Raw genomic sequence first — 25,955 nt, forward strand, 5'->3', positions numbered from 1 at the left:
TCTCTCTGCCTCTGCCTTTGATTTCTCCCGAGCGAGGCTAACGTTAGCCGGCCAAGCTATGCGAGCTTTCTCTGGAGCAGAGGGGGGATAAAACCACAATTAAGTTAACCCGAGTGTGAGCCGACTTGGCTGGGTGGAGGGGGGAGATCTCACCAGACTCCCTCCTCGTCCCGCTGGCCCCCCGGAGCCCCTGTTTATTACTGGATTTGTTATTTACAACACGTTAGCAGCGGCTGTTAGCTTGTTGCTAACCAGTGGTGGACGAAGTATTCAGGTCCTTTACTTCAGAAAAAGTACTAATACTCGATGTAAAAGTACTCGGTTACAAGTAAAAGTCCTGCATTGAAAATGTTACTTAAGTAAAGTATATAAGTAAGTTAGCCTATAATCAGAAAAATGTGCTGGAAGTATTAAAAGTAAAAGTACTCAATGCAGTAAAATGCCCCCTGTGACTGTTGTATACTACTTCACATTATATCATGAGTATTATTACTCATGTATTCATGTTAAAGCAGGATTTTACTGTTGTAGTTGTTGAGCTGGAGCTCATTTTGAACTATTTCGTATTGGACTGGAGCTGATGCTTATTTCCATTTTAGATCAATCTGCTGATTATTTTCTTAATAAATCGATTGTTTTGTGAAATTAGTGAGAAATGACGGCACAGATACCCGGAAGCCCCATGTAACACCTTCATAATGCTTGTTTTGTCCAACCTCAACATTATTAACAAACATTCAAATTATTAAATTGATAAATTTGTGAAGCTGGAACCGTGAAGTGTTTTCACATGAAGAAATGATCAAAACAATTGGCAGTAACTGACTAATCCTATCAGCTGTACTTGTTTATTTATTTAACAAAACATCATATTTTATAAACTCTTCATGTATTTTGTGTGTAAACATCTTAATTTCTAAAGTAACTGAAGCAGCCAGATACATGTAGTGAAGTAAAAAGTACAATATCTCCCTCTGAGATGGAGTAGAAGTAGAAAGTAGCATGAAAAGAAAATACTCAAGTAAAGTAAAAATATCTCTAATTTGTACTTAAGTACAGTACTTTGTCCACCGCTGTTGCAAACTCTGGATTTAGTCACGTAAACAGGCTGGAAATGTCACCAGTTTCTAACAGATTCAATTTGATAAAGCAAATAAATAATCTCGCTGCTTATTATTGGTGTTTAGATAATCATAACTACATATATTTACTCAAGTACAAATTTGAGGTACCTGTACTTTAGAGTATTTTCTTCTACTCCAACATCTCAGAGGGAGATATTGTGCTTTTTACTTCACTACATTTATCTGGCAGCTTCAGTTACTTTACAAATAAAGACGTTTACACACAGAACCTATGAAGACTCTATAAAATATGATGTTTTGTTATAAATTAAACTCCCCAGCAGTTTACAAGTGCAGCTGAAACGATTAGTCAGTTGACAGAAAATTTATTGGTTACTATTTTGATCGTTTACGTCATTTTTTTCATGGAAAAACGTTTCATGGTTCCAGCTTCACAAATGAATTATTTTAATAATTTAAATGTTTGTGAATAAAGTTGAGGTTTGGAGAAAACAAACATAATGAAGGAGTCTTTGGGCTCTGGGTAGCTGTGACTGCATTTGTCAGTATTTTCAGATTTTTTCACAAACAATTATTCGATTAATGCAGAAAATACTCAGCAGAATGAAAATAATCATGAGCTGCAGTCCGATTCAAAATAGCTCAGAATCTGATTTATTGCTAAGTTGTTTTTACGCATACAAGGAAATTGTTTTGGCGACTAGGTGCACAACAATAACAATAAACAAACCTATGTAAATATAAAGATATCTAAAAAATATATATGGGATTGATAGAATAAATACAATTATTTACTTGTGCTATAATATAATCAGATGTGATTTGTTGTTCAGAATGAGCTCCAACTCAACAGCTACAGCAGTAACATCCTGCTTTAACATGAAGGCATGAGGAATTATACTCTGATATACTATGTAGTCACAGTCACAGGGGACATTTTTACTTTTTACAGGACTTTTACTTGTTATAGACTACTTTTACACTGTGGTATCAGTACTTTTACTTAGGCGAAAGATCTGAATACTTCGTCCACCACTGTCATTTACAGAAATGTGTGTCATAGCTGTGGTGTTAAGCTAACGAACAAACTCCTTCTAGTCACCAGGACTCACCAACACACTGGTTTATTTGACTTTATAAAGGTAAATGTGTATAGATGGATAGAAATACACACTGTAAATCTAAATCCCCACAGTGGAGACGCTGTGATCAAAGAATGTTTGACATATTTGTGACTAAAATGATTAATTGATCATCAAAAAAAAAAGAAGTAAAACCCAGAGAGTCGCCGCAGGTAAGCTGAACAAACGCAGCACTTAAACATACGGAGAGATTCAGTTTTCTGTAATTAGTTCATGTTTACTTGGATTTAAACGGAGCTTTTCTCTGAACACGAACACCGCTGTGTTTATTTCATCTGTGGCTGCAGATAACGATCGTTTCCATTATTGATTCAGGTGTTTGTTTCATTCCGGATTTAATCGTTTAACGGACAAAATGGCAGTAAAATGTGAATAAATGTTTCTCAGAGCCTTACGGTGGACGAGCTGGAGCGATCCATGAAATATGACATGAAACGATTCATTAATTAACAGCTACATTTAAATGTTCTGTAGATCGACTACCTGATTATTGAACTTATGTTTTTCAGCTCTGAACTTTATTATGGAGAACTTATTAACATATGCGTTAATATTTTCATGTTAAATGACTTATTTAATTACACTGAATGTAAGAAACTGTTCACAGATGGGCTGATTATCAAAGCTAATAACAACTGTCAGTTTGGGTTACCTTTAATGTCACTATTGCACAAAGTAAAGAGGATACCAGCTTATTTAGTTTTACCAGTTTTTATTTTTCCACTCTTGTAAACAAGTTGTTACTGGACAGAACAAACCCTTTCACCAGTCTGTCTCTTAAATGTTCGGTTTGCGATTCCAACCCCATGTTACCGAGCGAGCCACAGCTGCTACGATTATTCAGTGAATCTGACATAAAGACGAGTTTTCAGCATTTTTCACCATCCGTGGTTTTGAATCTGCTTCGTCAGGCGTTCGGTCTGTCTGACGTTTGTTGTCAGGTTTTTGTGATCGGTTTAGTTTTCTCCATTTGTGCATCAGTAAACAGCTGTCTGTCTTAGATAAAATATTCTAAACTCGAGTTTTCTGGAGCTTGTCCGGGTTACAGTCTCCCCCATGTAGGACCACGAGGGAACACCTGAGCAGCTTCCAGTCGCTGAAGAAGCCTGTGAGATGTGGTGAAAGCAATTGTGTGGCCCTTGACTTTAGAATATTTTATCGCAGATATTTGTCCCCAAGAAGAATCTAGTTTACTGGAGTAGATCTGATCGTTACAGACCACTGGTTTGTGTTTTGAATGAAAGGTTATTTTCATTATTAATTAATCTGCTGATTGTCTTGATTATATGATTTTTAGTTTGAACTAAAAAAGTCCAAATGTCTTGTTTTGTCGAAAACCCAAAGATAGTCAGTTTAACAACATTTAGATAAACGTGTTAAACTGGTAATGAAAGGACATTACCTCGAGAGGTTCTGAAGTGATTCAGTAAATATTTGGAGAAGGAAATCCCCCCTGAGTGAAGTGAAAAGAGGCCGGCAGCCGGATGCAGCGGGGCTCACGGCGACCTCCTCTGTGGTCCGACGCTGGAGGTGTGAAACTGTGGGTTCGGCCGAGTGCCAGGATCCAGCAGAGAGGAAACGGAGCGGCTCGGCTGGCCCTCGCTGCCTTGTCAACACGTCGCGTTAGCAGACCGACCACAGGCTTTGTTTTCTCAAAGCTTATTCACAGTCGTCAAGTTCTGTAACTCAAATCAACGCCGGATTATCAGCCTGCTGATGTTTGTCTGCTGCTAATAGATTTTCACTAATAACTCGTTAGTAAGACTAAAGTGGACCTGGACGTTGTGGCAGCTAGAAAAACCTGTTTATCTTCCCTGAAGCTACAGCGAACAAATCATTTATCTAATCGCCTTTCAATTGATTATTGAGTCTAAAATGGCAGCCACAGTTTCCCACAGTCTGACTACAACTACCTAAATTACAATATTCCCCTTTTCAACAGTGAATTCTACTGTTTTCAAGATCGTTTGGCCGAAAAAATTACATATCGGATGTGCAAAGAAATAGTTTGAAAATTAGTGTGTATTTCTTTATTCATCGTTATTGTATGTTTTCTGTGTTTTCTGTAGTATCAATGGTGTATTTTTGTGTTTTTCCCAAGTTGAAACAGTGTATTTTTGTGTTTTTCCCCAGTTGAAACAGTGTATTTTTGTGTTTTTTCCCCAGTTGAAACAGTGTATTTTTGTGTTTTTTCCCCAGTTGAAACAGTGTATTTTTGTGTTTTTTCCCCAGTTGAAACTGTGTATTTTTGTGGTTTTCCCCAGTTGAAACTGTGTATTGTTGTGGTTTTCCCCAGTTGAAACTGTGTATTGTTGTGGTTTTCCCCCAGTTGAAACTGTGTATTGTTGTGGTTTTCCCCCAGTTGAAACTGTGTATTGTTGTGGTTTTCCCCCAGTTGAAACTGTGTATTTTTGTCTGTTTTCCCCAGTTGAAACTGTGTATTTTTGTCTGTTTTCCCCAGTTGAAACTGTGTATTTTTGTCTGTTTTCCCCAGTTGAAACTGTGTATTTTTGTCTGTTTTCCCCAGTTGAAACTGTGTATTTTTGTCTGTTTTCCCCAGTTGAAACTGTATTTTTGTGGTTTTCCCCCAGTTGAAACTGTGTATTGTCTGTTTTCCCCAGTGCATTTTTCGTAGTTTAAACTGTGTATTTTTCCATCTCTTCAAGGCGTGCCGCTGCTGCTGTATGCGAACCGGCGGGACCTTCGGCTCGTGGACGCGGCACACGAGAAGGCCAACGCCACCGTGGTGGTGGGAGGGCTGGAGGACGCCGCTGCTGTGGACTACGTCTACTCACAGGGCCTCATCTACTGGAGCGACGTTAGCGAGGAAGCCATCAAACGAACAGTCTTTAATCAGTCGGGGGCCAGCGCGGTCCAGACTGTGGTCCCGGGTCTGGCCTCCCCGGATGGACTGGCCTGTGATTGGTTAGGGAGTAAACTTTACTGGACGGACTCGGAAACCAATCGGATCGAGGTGGCGGAGCTAGACGGGACTCTGAGGAAAGTTTTATTTTGGCAGGAACTGGATCAGCCGAGAGCCATCGCCCTGGATCCAGAACGAGGGTGAGTCTGTTGCCTTCCGGTTCACAGCAGAGCGGGCATCAGGAACCAGTGGTGGTCTCCTGGTTCCCTTTGAGTCTTGATTGAAGGTTAAAAAGCACCACATTTAACTTGTGATGTGAAGCTAGCTCGTCCTGATGAAGGTCGGAGTGGGAGGAGTTCACTAAAACTTAACGCTGAACTGAATCGTCAGTGTCGGTGACTGAATTAGGAGCTTTTGAAACATATTTGTGGGGCATTTGTGGCATTACACACAACACCATTATGGGACAATGCACACAGGAGAATCAGTACAACATCTGGGTATTTTTAGCTTCTGTTGTTAGTGAGTCGTGACAAACAGGCTCTGCATGCACAGCAAACTACCAATCACAATACTGTTCTTGATCAGTTTATCAAACATCCAAAGCAGGCTCCGCCCCCGTTAGCTTTGGTCAACATCTTGAAAATGAGCGCCGGCCACGACGCGGTGCTGGTTGTCCTCTATCTTTTATATCGCTGTGTCGCAAATTGCACACTTTACCGTAATATTTTGGTGAGGGAACGGCGCTTTGCACCGCGGTGAAGTTAGTTTGAAGTTGGAAACATCTATCAAATGTTCAATGTAAAACTGATCTCCAGCTTGAAACTAACTTCGCTACGGTCCGTTCTTTCACATGTGCCGGTGTCACAGGGAAGAAATTTGCATTAAAAATAATGGACATGCCACACAACACGGTCCCGCAGTGCGAGCCATGACGTGTGTCAGTCAGGTAACGTTAAATGACCTGCCCACGGACACTCAGCTTACTTTATAGTTATAGTGCTGTTGGGATGTTAGCTGTAGCAGCAGGAACTATCTCGCCAGATTTTGTTTTTATTTGTTTAATTGTGAAATCGAATCGTAATCACAGTTAGTTTGCACTCAACAAAAAGTCTTCAGAGTTAAAATAACTTTCAGCTTATTCATCTTTATTTTCTATGGATTTTCCCACCAAATCACCCCAATAATTATAGGATGCTTAATTCTTTTCAAATGGACCCATTGAAGTCATTTGGTGAAAATTTCTGTAATTTCTCTTAATGCAATATAACACAGAAAAGAAAAACATTGCATTTTTTTCCCAATAATCCTGCAGCCCTACTTCCTGTCTTTATGCTAAGCTAAGCTATCTGGCTACTGGCTGTAGCTTATCTAACGCTCGGCAAGAAAGCTAATTAAAAGTATTAATTTAACGTCACAAGGCAAAACTGGATTATCTGTAGTTCAAGTTTTATTTCACAGTAAACTGTTTGTCTCTGACGTGTTTTAGACTCAGCTCGGATCAGAAAAGAGGAAGTGAGAGCCCGACTCGTTCCTAGAAAGTCTTTAACGTGTGTTTTCACAGCAGATACTCACACTGTCGGTGTGGAAATGAGCTCTGTGTGTGTTTGTGGTTAAAAACCTCTCTGCTGGGCAGATGTGTGCGAACGCAGAGGCGGCGGAGGTTTGACTTGCCCGAGGCTCTGACTCCTGAACAAGAGGAGGAGGAGGGGTGTGTTTCTGCCGCTTTGTTTGGAGCTTGTCCTGGATCAGATTGGGTTGCAGGGCGGGTGAGCTGCTCCTCCAGCAGGCCGCCGTCCATCGAGTCCTACTGGAAACAGAACAACAGCATCAGTGTTGAGGATTTATCTCTGCTGAGGATGAGGAGAGACGAAGAGCTCGCTGTCGGCGGCGGAGGAATGTCTTCTATCAGCTGGAGATAAAGAGAGAGAGAGAGAGGAGGCGAAACACTCGCATACAAATACACCCAGAACTCAGGTGTCATGTGACCTGAGCTGATAAAGACGTCACCTTGGACTTGAGGACATTTTGACAGTGTATTCTGACATTCTGGAGATCAAACAAATAATTGATTGATCGGGAAAACGGTTAGCTGAAGGATTGATTATGAAAGCGCCCGTTAGATAGGTTTGGGGACCAAGAACCAAATTTTAAAGACCCGTGCGTTTTGATTCTGCTTCTCGGTTCCTAACTTTCTGCATATGATTGAACTGCAGTGAGCATTTTACAGTCCATGTCTCATGCGTCCTAGGAGCTGCTACGCCGACCTAACGTCGCCTCATTCGTTACTAGGGATGTCACGATACCAGAAGTTTAGTAGTTGAAACGGATACCAGTAAAATTCCATGATTTTTGATACCAATTCGATACCACAATAAAAAACAAAACGATAAATCCCATGTACAGGACAGATGAGAGGTGGTTTGATGTCAGTATAATCAGAAATGAGCAAGATGTTGAAATTACAACCTGTGCATATTTAATTATTAAATTCAGCACTTTTCTTAACTTTTCTTTACAAACTCACGGGTGTGAAATGTTTAAGGGTGGTCTCAATCTATACTGGCAGAGTTTCAGATTGAAAAACAAAACGGTTATTGAATTATTAACTGCAAACTGCGTCATCACCTTTGGTGATTTTCAGGTGAAACGTCTGCCTGAATCAGCTCTCCAACAGATCCAGAACTGGGAGAAATCCAGGCTTTGACCCGGAGCTGTTGAAGGAAGCAGCTGTGAAACTGTGGATGACAAATAATTGATTAATCGGGAAAAAGCTATGTCCCTTCACGGTATGAGCTGTAACGTTTCCTATACCGTTTCCCTTGGTCAATTAATTGATTGTTAATTATGCTGAGAGTAGCAAATAATTATGAATTACACAACGGATTGCAGATGTGCCCTAAATTTACAATTATAAAGAATGCATCGCTCATGGCGACGTCCACAGCTGGAGAACGTGTTGCTACCGAGTGCAGAAGATTACACTACACCGGACAAGTTTATACTATAAAAATAAAAGAGTCCTCCTGTGTATGCTGAGGTGGCGGCTAATCCGCCCCAGACTCCCTAAAAAAAATCTGAGTTTTGTGAGTTGTTGAGCTAAAGGGAAAATATATAAACGTTGTGAAACGCTGTCTACTACAAAATTGTTATTATTGGTCCTCTCTTGTAAATTCGGCAAATGTAAAGAAATTATTCCTTTCTTTCTATAAATATTGTGTCCGTTTGTCCGGTGTGTTGCAGTGCCGGCGTGTAAGTTGCTCCATCAGCTGCTCAGATCAGTGCTGGCACACAGTTATTTCTCACTGCTCACCTGTTTGGTCCATGAAAGGACTCGATTTCAGCAGAATCTTCTGTTGCTGCAGCAGAAACGTTCATTAAAAGATGTATTTTTGAAAGCAGTATTAATTTTTATTGCTTGATTGTTCATTAGCACATGACTTAAACAACCTAAAGTTTATTTTAAAAGCTGATAGCTAATTGAGAGGCGATGTGTAATTTTGGGATTCGTAATCCGAATAGTCGATTATTCGTTTCATTAATCGATAGAATAATCCTTAGCCCCTTTTATACTGAAGGGAAACCAACGATGGCTACAGATCAATCCAGACGCCTTCATATTAATTCTTTGTGCCGGACAGCAAAGAGAAAACGAATGCTTATGTTACATTTATTTAACATGATATTAACGCAGTCAGCTGCGCTTCCTGTTTTATTCTCTGACGGTGATCCACAGCTGCCGCCCTGAGAGCGCTCCGTTACCCTGCTGGAGAGTAAGGGATGTTTATTCCAGAGATGTCGGACCTATATAACACTCTCGCTCCTCTTCCTGCCCTTCATCAGCACGCTCCCTCCTTTCCCTCCGGGCTCCAGCATCAGACTCCAGAGAGGCGTAGGATTAGGATGTAAATCCATTAGGACTCGGATAAAAGAGGCCTGTAATGTATTCATTAGTTTTTATTTAAATTCGGAGCTGTCGCCGTCTTTCTTTCTCTTTTCTCTTGGGTTCCTATTCATGGAAACTCTTCCTCCTCGGCGTTTGATGCACCGCGGCGTTGGAGATGAAAGTCGCACCGAGCCGCTCGCTGACACAAAGCTGATATCACTGCGTGCACTTTATTCAGATTCGTACAGTCGTTTCAATCTGATTCATAAACGCTGAGACCAGCAGCGTCACTCCGTACTGACGCGTGGCCAAACATTTACTGATGGACTTTTATCTGTAGGGGTGGGAGATATGGCAAAAATATCACATCGAGATTTATTTCAGGCAGGATCACGATTCATTTTCCTGACTATTTTGTAAGTTATTGGTTTTAAAAGATTTAAATAGCTCTACTTCTCATAAACAATATAGCCTAATGATTCATTTAAACAACAAAGAATTGACTCATTTTGTTCTTCTAACATTTTAAAGATTTGAATATACATTTTGTGATGTGATTTTCCCCCTGAATGAACGTGCCGTTAAAAACACAAAGACAGGGAGGGACTTGTTGCAGATACTGATTGGCGTTTACAGTAACCAAAAGCGCTGAATGTGCGTTAAGCTGCTGAGCGCAGTTCTGTTGACCGCCGCTCGCTCGGCTCCAGTTCTGGGCGCCGCTCTCTGACGCCTGGCCTGAAAATCTCCAGTGCTTGAGTAAAGGTGTACAACGTTAAACACAACAAGCCTTTGTAGTCAGCAGAGGAAAAAGGGGGAGAGTGAAGCTACTTTGACACAGAGATACCGCAGAAATATTATCTGGCAAAATGCCGCATTCGCTCATTCAATACTGAACAAAAGTTTGCAGCATAAAACGCTGCAACCCTGTGTGCTTTCACACTGCGATCCAGCTTTACCAGAAGCAGCGGCGTAAAAACAGACGTGTAACAAAACACTGACATGTCGTTCCGCCTCTGTTACTATCAACAGATCAAATCGGCGTAATACTTCTGGAATTTAACTACCACCAGGTGCAGTAACCAAAACCAACAAAATAAAAGCAGGCTGAAGCAGAACATACAAAAATCCATAGGCTGGATAAAAAAATGTTGATCCCACGAAAGCTGTGACGCTGTGGCACCAGGACTCTGTCAGGAGCAAGAGGCCAGATTTTGCTGGACAAGGCAAAGAGGGTGATTTTAGAAAGTGAGCAGTATGATGAGGAGGTTTAAGTTGAATGATAAATAAGCATCTTGTAAGTTTAGAAAATAATTTACGGTTATGTTTTAGGTACATTTAATAGCAATAATATAATTTAGCTTCAGATTTGACTCTGGTCTCTTCTGTATACTCTATAGTAATACCTTTATTATCTCAAATAAAAGTACTGAAACAAATGTATATATGATACAAAAAGGCTTTTTATTATTTTTGCTGGTAGAAAATAAGCTTGGCCGAGGGATTGTTTCATCTACCAGTCTACTTGGCAGGTGAGCCAAAAGGTTAATTTCCACTGTTTGTAACTGAGAGACGTTTGTGCTTTTATTTTGAAGTTTTTGTGGAGGCGGGACCATCCGTGTGTCCAGCTCTCATTGGCTGACTGTTCAGGATTCAGCCTCCCTGTCGAGTGTGTATAGGCTGTGGTTTCCTTTCATCCTCTCGCCGAGTTGTTTTGTTCCTTTTTGTTACCTGAGCACCTAGTTGGCTCGTCCAATCAGTGAGCTACCTGTCATGTTTACTCCTCTGTACCTCATACCTGCTCTGTCGCAGTGCTCTGAGCTCTTACTGGACTTGATACTTGCACTTTATTCATTTCTGGCACAGTAAAAAAAACATCTAACTATAACTACATTCCTTTGCACGCCTGTATTCCTGTGCTCACAGGGCAAACTCTCGCTTTCAGAAGTCTTTCTGTGGCGTTTGATTCAGATTTGTGTTGAACAAAGCTGTGTTTACACTCCTGTACAAATATCCACGCCAGCTTCTGATTTAACATTCCCTGCTGTGTCTGTGTGTACAGAAACACATCATCCGTCTCATTAGCGTGACCGCTACAAGCTCCGAGGCTTGGTCATCGGTGCGTGAAATGGTTTGCGTGCGTCCTGTTTGTGTTGTTGTTGCTTCACAAAGGCCCATTGTTGTCACGGCAGATGTTTTGTTTTTCCAGCCAGAGGATGAAGATGCCGAGACGACTCTGTGTCTGTCCTTTACTACGTGGATATTTCCCTTTATATGTGATGGAGAGCGTGAGTCCTTCCCCTTTACACACATGATGTTTGTCAGTTTAACAAATTTCCTTCAGGACAATAAAGTCTGATGGCGTTGACACAGAATGAGATTTTGGGCTATAAAATGTCTTCTCTCAGACTAGAGGAGAGAAAACATCCAAAATCATCTCGTTTGTTTTACTCCAGTTTGTCTCTGTGCGTCTGTAGGTTTCTCCGACCTGCCGCTGTCTGTCTCCGTATGATCCCCGGTACGCTGGTCTCCAAACCACGTTTCATCAAGAAAACGCACGTAAAATGTGAAACAGGAAATGAGCGATCCTGCGCACGAAACAGCTGTTTGTTATTATAAAGACAAAGAATCTGGATTAATGAATGGATCGGCACACGCGGTAGAAGGATCGTCTGAGATGCAGAGTGTTCTGAAAAAGTAGCTACCTGCTCTCATTGGCTTTATCCATTTTGATGTTTGAGATGTTCTTTGTTGTTGTTTGTTAAGGATTTGATCTGTAAATATCGATTATCAATGAAAATGTGTAGGCCGTTTTCTCAAAAAGACTTTTCCTCACGCTCACATCCTAAAATCACTTCAGCAGACGATATTATGAAGGTGCGGTTTGTTCATGGATCATTCACAGCCTGAATTATGGAACATTTTATTCCTAAAAACATTTTTTAATGCCTGTTAACAGTATTTTCTCACTTATTAAATAATCAAAACAGAAATCCAAAATCCCCTCTGTAAAAACATTTGAGTCTAATATGTCAATAAAATAAAACAATAATTTTGAACCTGACTTAATCCAGAGTTCAGATTTCAGTTCTTGAAATAGATGCAAATTAGCACGTATTTCATCAGATACGGCCTCATTTGCATATCTAAACATAACATTTCAGAAAACCTGTAATACAAAAAAATATTGTCTTCTAATCTAAGTAAAAAAAGTAGGAAAGTTTCATGGTGATATCTGTTAGTTAAATCTTTGACCCCATTCACCTGCAGTGTCTCAAAATAAAACCTACAGTGGAGTAAAAACAAATTAGATTACACTCTAGCCATAAAAAGTCTTAATTTGATGTGTAAAGAACGAGTTAAACTGTAAAGCGGTTACACGCTGCGAGTGCAGGACTGTGGCAGTGGGATTTGTGCACATATTGTCAGCCTGTGTTCTGCAGCAGAGTTTCCAAATCCACGCTGGAACGCAGAGCTGGACTCTGTTCAACTGGGATGATTAATGCATCAGGTACCAAACACAAAGCGGCTCTTGTGGTGAGGGGATGCGTTTGTGCGCTCCACATTTCACCGGGGCCGTTTCTCCTGTTGCTGTAAACGCACCTGAAAGTTTTGAGCAAATCGACACGTTTAAACTCCTACACTCGGAGTCGGGTTGTAGTTTTCTGTCCGTCTGGTCTGACGTGGATTTTGAAAGCGTCAGTCTTTGGTGCAGGTTTGCTCGCAGCTCATCTGGTGGTTTTGGAGTTTGCTTTGTTTGCAGTGAAACCCAACCAGCTGCTGTGTTTAAAGGCTGTAGCTGCTTTTTGCTCCTGGGCAAACTATCGGTTAAAGCTTTTGTGTCGGGCTGAATGGGATTACGTGGAGAGGCCCGTCTGTTTGTGGGTCACTTCTCCGTTTTGAAACATGCTTTTTTGTTTTGTTTTGTTTTTACGTACAGTTTGCTTATAACACTCGAGTCAACCTTCAGTTTCTTTTACTCACCTGGGCCCAGTTGTTCAGAAGTAATGTGATCAGATCAAATCTTGAAAATGTTAAAAGGAAAAGAAAAAGGATTCTGACAGATTAGATCACCTGATCCAATCTGGGTTTTGATCTGGATCAAACCTTCAGTACGTGGTGTTCTTTTATACATGTCCCCCTGTGTCCTCAGGTACATGTACTGAGTATATACGTGTCCCCCTCTGTGTCCTCAGGTACATGTACTGAGTATATACGTGTCCCCCTGTGTCCTCAGGTACATGTACTGAGTATATACGTGTCTCTCTGTGTCCTCAGGTACATGTACTGAGTATATACGTGTCTCTCTGTGTCCTCAGGTACATGTACTGAGTATATACGTGTCCCCCTGTGTCCTCAGGTACATGTACTGAGTATATACGTGTCTCTCTGTGTCCTCAGGTACATGTACTGAGTATATACGTGTCCCCCTCTGTGTCCTCAGGTACATGTACTGAGTATATACGTGTCCCCTGTGTCCTCAGGTACATGTACTGAGTATATACGCGTCCCTCTGTGTCCTCAGGTACATGTACTGAGTATATACGTGTCCCTCTGTGTCCTCAGGTACATGTACTGAGTATATACGTGTCCCCCTGTGTCCTCAGGTACATGTACTGAGTATATACGTGTCTCTCTGTGTCCTCAGGTACATGTACTGAGTATATACGTGTCCCCCTGTGTCCTCAGGTACATGTACTGAGTATATACGTGTCCCCTGTGTCCTCAGGTACATGTACTGAGTATATACGTGTCCCTCTCTGTGTCCTCAGGTACATGTACTGAGTATATACGTGTCCCCCTCTGTGTCCTCAGGTACATGTACTGAGTATATACGTGTCCCTCTGTGTCCTCAGGTACATGTACTGGACAGACTGGGGTGAGATCCCAAAGATCGAGCGGGCGGGGATGGACGGGACGAATCGCTCCATGATCATTGATAAAGACATCTACTGGCCCAACGGTCTGACTCTGGACTACAGCCAGCAGAAACTGTACTGGGCCGACGCCAAACACAACTTCATCCACCGCTGCAACCTGGACGGGTCCTCCAGGTACGAAACCAGCACAGGTGAATGAGAGTGGCGTGAACGTGACTTAGTTACTGACGTGTGCCGTGTGTTTCAGGGACGTGGTGGTTAAAGGAGAGCTGCCTCACCCGTTCGCCCTCACCCTGTACGAGGACACTCTGTTCTGGACCGACTGGAACACCCACTCCATCCACGCCTGCAGGAAACAGACGGGGACCGAACAGCGCATCGTCCACTCGGACATCTTCTCGCCGATGGACATCCACGTCTTCAGCGCCAAGAGACAAAACATATGTGAGTCCAAACGTCCTCCCAGCGCAGACAGACGACCAAAAGGGCTGTTTCTGGTTCTGTGCCAACATTTTAAATCTGTACATTTCAGGTTTGAAGTTAGGATGTAAGCAAATTCAGTCAGAGGAAGTCAACAACACACTTGGAGGTTACCTTTTGGGCATTTTGCAGCATTTGACAGGCGGAAGCGCATCATTAGTCGCGCGAGTAAACTCAACGCGCAAATATTCACTCTTAATCTGGTTTACTACGGCGTTATGAACCCAAAATAATCATAATTTAAACTGAATGTTTGGCTTCTTTTGGAAATCAAAATGAATTTTTGGTACTGAAGATGTCGTATCAACGCTTGTGTCCAAAAGTTCTGATGCGACCCGAGTCACCAGAAAAGTATTTCCTGTTTTAAGCTCAGTAGAAGTCCGTTGCAGCGTCGGGTTTTCTGATTGTTAACGAGTGTCTGCTCTGTGTCCACAGTGGTGAGCAGCCCGTGCTCGGTGAAGAACGGAGGATGTTCACACCTCTGTCTGCTCTCTCCGCTGAAGCCCTACTATCAGTGCGCCTGTCCCACCGGGGTCCGGCTGCTGGAGGACGGGAAGACCTGCAGAGACGGTGAGGACGCGCATCATCAGCACGCCATCCAAACATCTGAAAAGAAACCTCAGATCAGTTACTCAGTTGGTTTTCAAGCGTCCCACTGTGTTTTCAGGGATTTTAGAAATGTTGGCTTTGAATGGAAGCTCGTGGAGAAAGAAGCTTCTGTACTCTTTGGTTTAAATGAGTTGAAAAAAGACATTTCATCAACAGATCGGGTTGATGCTTCTAGATTTGTTTTCTTCACAGACAAACCGAACATTTGGATATGGATGCACCGATACAACTTCTGCAGATTAGGGTTGGCTGATATCCAAGACCCGTGACCTCATTAAGACTCACCTTAGTTTGATCATTTCCAGCTGGACACAGGTCTATATCATGTTGTCAGAAATATTAAGAAACATCATCTTAGACCTGACGTCCACCTTAAAGTTAATCTTGAAATCGGCGTATAGAAGGTGGATTTTGAAAGTGAACCTCAGCAGAGGAAACTCGCTCTCATTTTCTGCACTTTGGCCCTCGAGTGGAAACCGAAAAGGATCCAAATACTTCCTGCGCTGCGTCAGTGAAAACACACAAAAGTTTGGAGATTATCTATTATTTTCAGAAAGAAGAAAAAGGAAAAGCTGTTTACAAGAATTCAGCCCGAGCGGACATATTGAATTCATTAGTGTGTGTTTTGTGTTCCTGCAGGAATGGGAAACCAGACTTTGGGACCAAACCTCATTAGCTTTTTCTCTGATTTTTAAATAAAAGTCTTACATGCGCTTCTCCCCGTCGCATCAATCACTTTCGTCGTCTTTTGAACGCTCGTCTTTTGAGGCGTGTAAAGGTGGTGTGCGCCATGGTAACCCCACTCCATCACCGGCCCCAGCAGTTTGAATGGCAGCTCTGGACACCCCCCTCCTCCTCCTCTCTGCCTTTTCTATTTACATTTTTTTGGTCCTGCAGCCCGTGGAGCGAGGGAGCACTGAAGGTGGGGGGGGGGCTTTTGTGTAGGACGGGATCACATGTTCCCCCCGCAGACAATGTGTCCTTTCACTGCCGTGGGTTTAACCATTTCAGTAGGGTTTCTTTTTTTTTCTTTTTTTTTGCTTAAATCAGAGAGTGTCTGAGTTAAAACGTGGTCGCAGTCTGACCTCAAAGGTTAGCAGCTTTTATTGTTTGACTGCAGCCGCCCCTCCACCACCAGCCTCACCAGCACGCCACACATCGTGAAGTTTGGGATGTTGAAGCTTTGCTAATTTGTCGCTTTTTGTTCAACGTCGCAACAAAAAAAAAAACGATGATTTGGATTCAGGGAGTTAAAGGTACAATCCACAATTCAAATGTGGCTGTTTTATGATTTTATATATTTATAAACTGAATATGTTTGGGGTTTTGAAGACATCACATATGGTCTATAAAATAACACACGTGGTTTTTCATCGTTTTAACAGCGTCACCTCGCTGCGTCCTCCTTCTGCTGCTGCGGTGGTTTGACGGCAGCGACTGGCGAATCGGCTCCAGCAGCAGTGGGTGGACACGAGCAGCAAGTCAGGTTTTCTGTTGAAAATATTTTGGAAATCTGGTTAAAATTTGAGCTACGTCGGTTGAGCACACGCCCCATGTACAAGTCTTTACTGCAGCGGGCCAGCTTTTCTGCGTGTCGCCCCCTTTTTTCTCCCTTATTTCCTCGCTATCCACTATCCTATCAAAATAAAGACCAAATGCCCAAAAAAATCTTTTAAAAAAAGAAACAATTTGAACGACTTTTGTTTGGAAACCTGACAAGTGGTTATATTTTAATTTTGACGCATTTAAAAACGATAAATAAAACGTGGGTAGTGTTTCCAATGTGGGGAAAGTTTTCTGTCAGTACTCAGGTTTAACAATTTAACAAACGGCGTTGCGTACTCACCGGCGGCCTGTGGTGCATGGCGAGACTCTCGACCCTGTAAAGCAGCTGAACCCCAGTTGAACCCCGACCTCCGTGTTGCCCTTCAGGTGCCACTCAGATGCTGCTGCTGGCTCGGCGAACAGACCTGCGGCGAATCTCTCTGGACATGCCCGACTTCACCGACATCATCCTGCAGGTGGACGACATCCGCCACGCCATCGCCATCGACTACGACCCGGTGGAGGGATACATCTACTGGACGGATGACGACGTGAAGGCCATCCGCCGCTCCCTGCTGGACGGCAGCGACGCCCAGTTCGTGGTTACGTCTCAGGTGAACCACCCCGACGGCATCGCCGTCGACTGGATCGCCCGGAACCTCTACTGGACCGACACCGGGACCGACCGCATCGAGGTGACCCGACTCAACGGGACCATGCGCAAGATCCTGATCTCTGAAGACCTGGACGAGCCGAGAGCCATCGTACTGGACCCTGTGGCCGGGTGAGTCCAGTCAGATCTGATTTTTATTTTAAAGGGTAAATATTTGCTTTTCCATTTTTTATTGTTTGTCAGACAAATCTATTAGTTTTTGGGAAACTACTTTGAACACTGGTGATCTGATTAAAACAAGTCCATAGTTACAAGTTTAGTGTTCTATGTAAAATGTTTAGGCGATGTGGCCTAAAATGTTACCAAGCTAAAAGATTTAATATCATTTTGGTCTCGATAAGCCAAACAGTGGATCACTTCTCACATCTGAGGCAGAACATTCAAAACCGTTTTCAACAAATATACTTGAGTAAAATTAAGTAAAATCTTTTTTCAGTCTGTTTTCTCCAACAAAATAAATATCTTAATAGAAAAATTAACTACTAATTTGTTCATGTTTCAGATTAAATCCAACATTTATTGAACATTTGTTATATTGAGGATTATATCGCGATTATTATTATAATTTTATTGCCCATCCTTATTGGATCATACAGTCATTTTGATCTAATTAAAATATACATATTCAAGTTTATTTGTAAATAATTATATGTACAAGATATCAATCAGTCACATATCAACCAACAGGACGCAATCAGTACTTCAGTCAGTCACTCAATAGAAGTTTGTGTCAACTAATCTGTCGATTATTTTCTCGACTGATTGTTTTGTCTAAAAATATATATATATATATATCAGAAAAGGGTAAAAACTGTCAATCAGTGTTTCCCAAAGTCCAAGATGACGTTCTAACGTGTCGTGTTTTGTAAACCAAGTAGATTCGGTTTATTGTCACAGAGGATCAAAGAAACAAAAGAAAAGAAAAAAAATATTCACATTTAAGAAGCTGGAAGAAGCAGAGAATTCTTTTTTTCTGAATAATGATTTATCAAATTAGTTGCTGATTAATGACTCGTTGCACAAAGTATGATGTGCTTCGCTGCAGCTAAAATTTGTCCACCTCTCCGTTATAATGACGGTCAGGAACAAAGTGTTGTGCGTAAGGGCGGCGGCGGCTTTCACAACTACAGCCAGACAAACTGATTTATTTGTGTAGCACCTTTTGGAGCGATATTTTACATGAGACTGAAAAGCATTCAGAAACTTCCATAAAAGAAACAAAAGTGAGTGGAAGCAGCTCTGCAGTGCTCCGTTTGTCTTCAGTAGAAACGAGCTCTGCAGTGATTACTCTCTTCCTGTTCCAGGTACATGTACTGGACCGACTGGGGCGAGGTGCCAAAGATCGAGCGAGCTGATCTGGACGGGATGGAGCGGGTGGTGATGGTGAACACCTCGCTGGGCTGGCCCAACGGCCTCGCCCTCGACTACGACGAACGCAAAATCTACTGGGGAGACGCCAAGACCGATAAGATCGAGGTTGGTGTCTTTATCTGCCGTCAGTCTTTCCATTCTGCGTGCGTGAGTCACCTGGGCGTTTAATATTCAGTCTGCAGTCACCCGGACGATCCGTGCAGCTGAATGCTTGGAGTTCCTGCTCTCTGCCTCCTTTTGAAGCCGAGCCCCTGCTGGCTCCCGGTGGCTCCTCGCTGTGACGGTTATCTGCTGAACACGGCCTCCCGCCGGGCCGAGCAGCGAGCCAAAGGCCACGAGAGGCCGCCTGATGCTTCCCGTCGGCCTTCAGAATAAAGTGTCGCCAACAGTCACTCTGTGAGGTTGCCGGTATTTATACTAAATCAGTCATTTGTGCCCTTAACTTACCCGCCTCACTCCGTCAGTTTGATTATTGGTGCTCACAGGTGAGTGATTGTTGCCCCTGCGGTACTAAATGACGAGGAACACGACCCAGGGTCAGACAAGAAACCGTCTGTTCTCACTCATCCAGGTCACAGCTGGAAATCAGATGGACTTCAGTTACCCTTGATAGCTCTAAATGACTGAAGCACCAGGTGCGTTCTGGGAGTCAAGCAGGAGGGCTCAGATGGAACTGAGTTAACTCCACGCGATGATGAATATGAATAATTAGAACTGTTGGACGGCGTACAGCAGGTGGAGTCGATGTGTTTGTGTTGCACCCAAATACTTTTACATATGCAGACAAAAACTAGCTGATATTTAGAGAGCGGGGCGACCGGCGGCTGACATGTAATCCCCTGATATGTGTCATTTACGCTGAGGATGCTGGGGGCATGTTCCCATCACTGTCAGAAACGGACGATTTAGCTGTTGTGAAAAATAGCATGACAAGAAATGTTAACAAGGAAATGGAAATGCTTTGAGAAAGGTCTGTTTGCACAGTAAGAAAACATTTACTGTTAATATAGAAGAAACAAATGTGCGTTGTCCAAAAAACAAGCTACTGTTTATAAAATGACCCAAAAACATGCGGCGATGAGTAACTTTAACACAAGTCCTTGACACAGTTTCCTTTTGGCCAAGTTTTCTGACTAAATCATGACTCAGCAGGGATGATATTACTTGATCTCCAGTATATCTGAAAACAACTCGATTATATTTGTTTGTTTGAATTGTCAACTGCTACCTGAATTTTGTGTTTCCCTTTATATAAATAATAACATTTCCACCATATTAGCGCAGAAAAGACAGAAACTGGTGCTGATCATTTCAAGAGAATGCAAGAAATTAAGTGTTTAATGCTCATAATTTTCAGGGGGAGGACTGCCGGGCCTATATTTCTTCAAAATGCTGGTAAAATATCTTCTCGTCTCGTTCTTGTGAAGCCAGTGTCGTGTATCGTCACCGCACACGCCCCTAATCTGTCCCCACTGCTTTTCAACTTAAAGCCCTTGAGAATGCCGAATTTAAAACAAAGACAAGTCATGTATAATCCCATTATTCCTGCAGAGTCCGGTCTCATCTGCATGTTCTCTCTGTCATTAACACGTTGTTTCTGCTGTAGATTTCATAGCGTGGCTGCTGTTTAAAGGAGAGCAGGATTCAGTTTGTCAAAAGTGACGTCATTCAGCTGCATTAGTCTCAACAGTATAACTATATATTCAACACTAGCCAGTAATGCTGTCGTTTAGGATCCGTGTTCACGTTTAGAAAAAGATGATGGGGACTGAGGACATTTAGGGCTCCAAACTAAGTCTTTCACTACGTCCCCAAAACTCTCAAGGAGCGCTAAAACCGATCACCAGCAGCTCACTGACGAGGCTGCCGCATCACTAACAGATGCATTTAATAAATGATTTTACAGTTTATTCATCCTCAAGTTCAGGTTTAATGAGAACTGGACTCCCTGTAAACGGGGCTGTAATTTATTAGTTTATTTAATGTCAGGCAACAGATGCAATGCAGCTCTAAAGCAAAGCCTTGACCTAAACATCGACCCGCTGGTGGCGCTGGAGGAAAAGTTAGGGGATCACTAAAGTCTTCAGAAATCTTGGGATCGTAAGTATTTGGATTTCTTACATTAGCCAGTTATGGAAATACATTTATTTTACATGAAAATAAGAATTCTGGTACAAACAGAGATGATTTTCAGTCAGAGCTGCTTGTCGGCTGTCGACAGTCCTGCTGGGTATGAAAACACGACTCTGATGGAGCCTTTTCTCTCTCTGTGGTTTGCATCCTCACGCCATCTCACCCTGGTTTTTATTTTTCTGGTTTTCCTCTCCGGGGTTGGCATGACCCCACCACCCCGCCTGCCCCCAGCCCCCTTTCAAAGCCCCCTTTTAAAAGTGGTGATGATGGTTCTGGCCTCGCTCGCTCGCTCGGGGAGGGGCCGAGGGGCCTCCGCTGGCCTCCCTCAGGTTTCTCGGAGGACCCGGTTTTTGCGGCCAAATCCCACATCTGGTTCCGATTGTGGCCTGCACTCCAGCTGCGGTCGGCTCTGTTTAGAATAGACCCCGAATCTGAAACCGTCGCCGCACTGCGGTCACAACTCCCAAACCAGCGGAGACCTTTTGGCTGAGGCCATCGCACTGAGGATGGAAACTTCATTTTATATTTATATACCGCTCTAGCCGAGTTTGTGTGTGTGTGGGATGTTTTGAAAGATGGCAGCCGGCCATGCAGGGGCTGATCTGGGAGCAGCAAATAGCGTCGCTGATCAGTTAAAGGACTGCGCAGATTACAGGCCTCGCTGGGTTTTTTTCTGTCTGTAGATTCCTGACATTTCTCGGCTGTTGACACTGAAAGTCTCTCTGCATGTTGTAGGACAAGATTTAACTCTTGTCACTCTGTGTTGCTGCCGTGCTCCTGACGCAGAAAACCGTGGAGGCTATTTTCGTCTAATTCTCGACCTCCGCTGTGGTTTTTTTCCCCAACTGAACAAAAGCTTCATATCAGACTAACTTTGCAGCACCTAGTTTGAATAACCCAGCTCTAAAAACACCACCAGCTGGACTTGAAGCAGGTAAACCAGGCTCAGAAGGTCGGTCAAACCGGGCCGATCACTGTCATCGTTGGCTTTGTGAGTACAGTTTTGGAGAACATGCTGGATTTGGTGACCTGGAGCTAAAATCTTACCGTAAAATATGTGCGACAGCGCCACCCGCTGGACAGACTGGATCAGCATGTCAAGTTTGGTGGCTTTTCAGCATCAAAAAAACCATGTGTTGTTATTTGCATTGAATTTGAAATGATTGAACTGCAGCACATAAAGCACTGATCCACCAAAATGTTTAACAAGAAGTTTAACAAGAAGTATCTGGAGAGATGAAACTTTATTTGGTCATTATTCTAACAACGCTGCAGAGTCTCACATGAACAGGCCTGAACACTAAGGGGTGTGACAGGAAGAGATTTTCACACTATTTTTAAGAAATCAATGCCGAATTTTATGAATTTTTTCTAAACCTCTACAGAATCCAAGTCTGTGCTGCTCTCAGATCTGTTTCTCCTCTTATTTAATATCATCCCTGCTTACTCATGATTCAGCCTTCCCTCCTCTTTGTGTCTCTGTTTGGGGAAGTGACCTCTTTAAATGTGCATGTGGCTCCTTTTCACCTCAATGAGAAATTAATTCAGTTAGAAACTCCTGGACTTTAATAGCTCCTGTGTTTCTGCAGCTTTTTACCTGTCTACCTGTCCTATACTCTGCTGCGCATTATGTTATTGCCCAGCTAGTAGTTTCCCCTTCAGGCCGTCTGACAGACACAGAAACCCGTTTGGGACTGTATGTTAGGATGAGACAAGGAAGCGGAAACTGAAACTAGGTGAAACCCTTGTGATCAGGCTGAAATCTCACCACAAATCCTCACATGTGAACTTCAGCAGCTCACCGTCCCAAACAGAGCGAGGCTGCTTTAGTTTTTATTAGATGTTCATATTGTAAAACTCTACCAGCTACATTACCACTCAACTGTCAGGTTCACTTGATTACTATCACGTCGTGTGCCAGTTGATTCGCTCTGCATGTTGCTGAATTATGACCGCCGCTACTAAATTTTCCATCATCATCTACGTGACAGGTGCTGTTATAAGGTATCGGGAGGTGCGTATAGCGAGTGTTTGTCTGAGTGTGGGTTACAGTGTGTCAGCTTCTCAAGACCAAGAAAAGTCCGTCTGTTGTTTCCCAAACAGCTGGAAAAGTGAAAAACATTTTTTCGCTGTCGACGTTATCAGTTAATCATTTGTTTTTCACGGCGTGTGGAAAATGTGAATTGCGTGAGTCTCGCAAGACGGCTTTTAACCTCACAAGTACGCAATCACTGTTACATATACGGTCAAGAAAAAGCCTTTCACGTTTAACTCCGATCTGACTGTCCACAATTCAGACGGCCTGACCTGTGTCTGATTTTGACCACATATGACAGAGTCCTTGTGACGTGTTCACACTGTTATAAACAAATCAGATCTGAGTCACCTTGGCCTGCAGTCTGAACGCGGCTTAAGTAACGATAATATACAGATATGATCCCTAAAATGAATAAAAGGCTGGTCCAACATAAACACACAGACAGACGCTCAGTCCAGTATGGGACAAGAAACTACAACAAGACATAATACCTGAAGAATGACACAACATAAAAACATGCGACTTACATTAGACTGAAGGTAAAGTCGTGCACACCGCTCACATGCCTTGAATTACATGTAAATACAGCTGTAGGAAATGATCTTTTTCTGTAGTGTTACATCTATCTGCAGACTCTGAATGAGGCGAATCCTGCTCATACTCTGGCATTAAAGGGTTAATGAAATATGGCTAACATCTTGGACCCAAACCCTGAGCTCCCTGCTTCATATGGCAGCTTTGTTCAGCAGAACTTTGTAGTCTCGTTCAGTCATAAAATGTTTTTTTTTCCTTTACCATCTGTTTTAAAGTCGGTTCCAGGTTTAGTCGAGCAGCTCCTGGAAGTCTCAGTTCTGGGTTTAGAAACGCTGCCGCTGCTTCGGAGGAGTGAGATGTCAAAGTGTGTGTGAGAGGAGGAGGAGGAGGAGGAGAAGAAGAGGAAATGTGGCGGCCATATGCTGCCGTTGTTTGTTTGCTCTGGCTGTTGCTTCTAATTAGCGGCGCTGCGATGTGCTGCCAGGTCGCCTGAGCTCTTCTGAGCGCGCTCGGTATCCACAGCGAGAAACACAATGTGGAAACTTCATCAGTCTGCTCGGCCCACATCCGTACATCCGCCGGGCATGATGGGAACAGAGACGATGGTACGGGGTTCTAGTTATGGAAAATGTCCGCCTGTCAGAGGAGGCGCTGGACCGAATTCACCTGCTGAGTCGTCTTATTGTGGCGGCTGTTCACCTTTTTAACCTTCCACAGGAGGAGTTCTGCATATTAGGGTCAATGCTTTTAACATGTTAATTTTTACTTCATAAACAGGTATAAATATAATGATGATGACAACTAGTCACAAAGTGCTTGATCATGAGAGACAGTCGATCGTAGTAAGATAAGATGATGTTTGAAGTTTAAGAAGTTGTTTTAGCTGAAAAGAAAAGGGGGAGAAAACGTGTGTTCTGGTTTACAGATTTAGTTTTAAGTGATGAACAGAATATTTACTGAAGGGAACGTAGTCTTAGTTCCAGGAAGAGACGTGGGTTTCACTGTAGATACAGGACTGATTAACTTCTCACGCAGTGTAAAACAAATAAAAGGTAAAGTCCCTGGAACTTGTTTTAGACCCCGGTTCCTCGAAAGGTTCCTAGTCCCTGTTAGGGATGTCACAAGAACAGATACTTGGGTACCAAATCGAAAATTCTTAAAACATGTCGGTACTGCAAGTATCGGAGATCCGATATGTGGAAGGTAGCGACGGCTGCAGCGACGGCTCCACATCGACTCGTCCAATAGAAAAGAGTTTGGGAACCAGGTGAAGTTAGTTTCACTTCGTTTCAAAGCCTGGATGCAGTTTGCAGCTCGGCTCAGAACTGAACGTCTGTCCGACGCTCCTGTTACTGTGGGAGGAGTTAGGGAGCGTCTGAAAAGGGCAACACGATCCATTTCAGTCATCAATAACTGATTTGTTTTTTAAACTAAAAATCTCAGACAGCTGCAAATATAGATAGAAAAATGTAAACACCTGTGAGTTTGTAAAGAAAAGTTTAGAAAGTTAATGAACAATTAAATATGCACAGGTTGTTATTTCAACAGCTTGCTCATTTCTGAATATATTCACATCAAACCACCTCTCATCTGTCCTGGACATCCTCTCTCAGCTGTTAGTTGTTGTTTGTGATGTTTCAAGGAGTGTTTGTTGAAAGACATGATGGGATTCATTGATTTTGTTTTAACGTGGTTCGAATTTGGTATCGAGAATCGTGGAGTTTTTGCTGGTATCAAGTACTAAATTTCTGCTGTCATGGCATCCTGTAAAGAGGGTAAAGATCCTGCGGCTAAAACGCAGGTTTAAACGATTCTTTCAGATTTGTTGCCTCTTGATGGAACATAGTTTTATTTTCAAGCTTAAAGAAGTAGCTGCTGGAACCACAGCACATTTTCAGAGTGTCGTTAAATAGTTTTTTCCATTGCTGTTTATTCATTAAATCCATTTAAAATGGTAATTGTTCTTTAATATTCTGTATATCTTTTCAGTTTCTTATTTTTAGGTTTTATATTTATTGTTCTGCTGATTTGATGCACATTACTTGCAGATGTGTGTGACGCAGGACGCCGTTTCTGAGCGCGCTCACTGCGTAACGCCCCTCCTCTCTGTATGTCTGTCTGTCTCTCAGGTGATGAACATGGACGGGAGGGACGACGGGTGCTGGTGGAGGACAAACTTCCTCACATTTTCGGCTTCACTCTTCTGGGCGACTTCATCTACTGGACCGACTGGCAGCGCCGCAGCATCGAACGCGTCCACAAACGCACCGCGGAGAGGGAGTTCATCATCGACCAGCTGCCCGACCTCATGGGCCTCAAGGCCACTAACGTACACAAGGTGTTCGGTGAGTACGGGACCCTGTGAAACAGCCCTGACGGAAACCCAGGATACAGTAACGGTGTCCTGGGTTTACGGTACGGCTGAACAATTTGGGGGGAAAATCTAATTGTGATTTTTGTGCCAAATGTCGCGATTACGATTCAATTTGCGTTTATTATTTTTTGAAGTTTTGCTAAAGTTAAATATTCACGGCCAGTCTATTTTTGACTGAAGCCGCGTCAAGCAGCACAGAGCAGATGAACCAGGCAGGAAGTCGGACACAGAACGGCAGAGAGAATCCGGTCGATTTTCAAAATAAAACTCCCTTTGCAGACTCCCGATTGTACGTGAACAAGAAAGAAGGGCTGTCCCCGACTAAGTATTTACATAGTCGAATCA

The 25,955-nt window shown here is 42.8% G+C and overlaps 1 protein-coding gene across 1 annotated transcript; it reads left to right on the forward strand.

The window, feature by feature from the left end:
• Nucleotides 1-3,711: 3,711 nt before the first annotated feature.
• LOC119895427 (low-density lipoprotein receptor-related protein 6-like) lies at nucleotides 3,712-25,601 on the forward strand. Its single transcript, XM_038708561.1, has 9 exons — nucleotides 3,712-3,849; nucleotides 4,863-5,290; nucleotides 13,830-14,027; nucleotides 14,101-14,297; nucleotides 14,769-14,903; nucleotides 16,875-17,271; nucleotides 18,465-18,636; nucleotides 25,366-25,394; nucleotides 25,481-25,601. The coding sequence occupies exons 1-9, from the start codon at nucleotides 3,712-3,714 to the stop codon at nucleotides 25,599-25,601; spliced, it is 1,815 nt and encodes a 604-aa protein (XP_038564489.1).
• Nucleotides 25,602-25,955: the final 354 nt, after the last annotated feature.

This window comes from Micropterus salmoides, unplaced genomic scaffold, assembly GCF_014851395.1.
Source record: "Micropterus salmoides isolate LMB-PRFRI ecotype aquatic unplaced genomic scaffold, ASM1485139v1 Ms_hic_scaffold_9, whole genome shotgun sequence".
Classification (NCBI taxonomy): domain Eukaryota; kingdom Metazoa; phylum Chordata; class Actinopteri; order Centrarchiformes; family Centrarchidae; genus Micropterus; species Micropterus salmoides.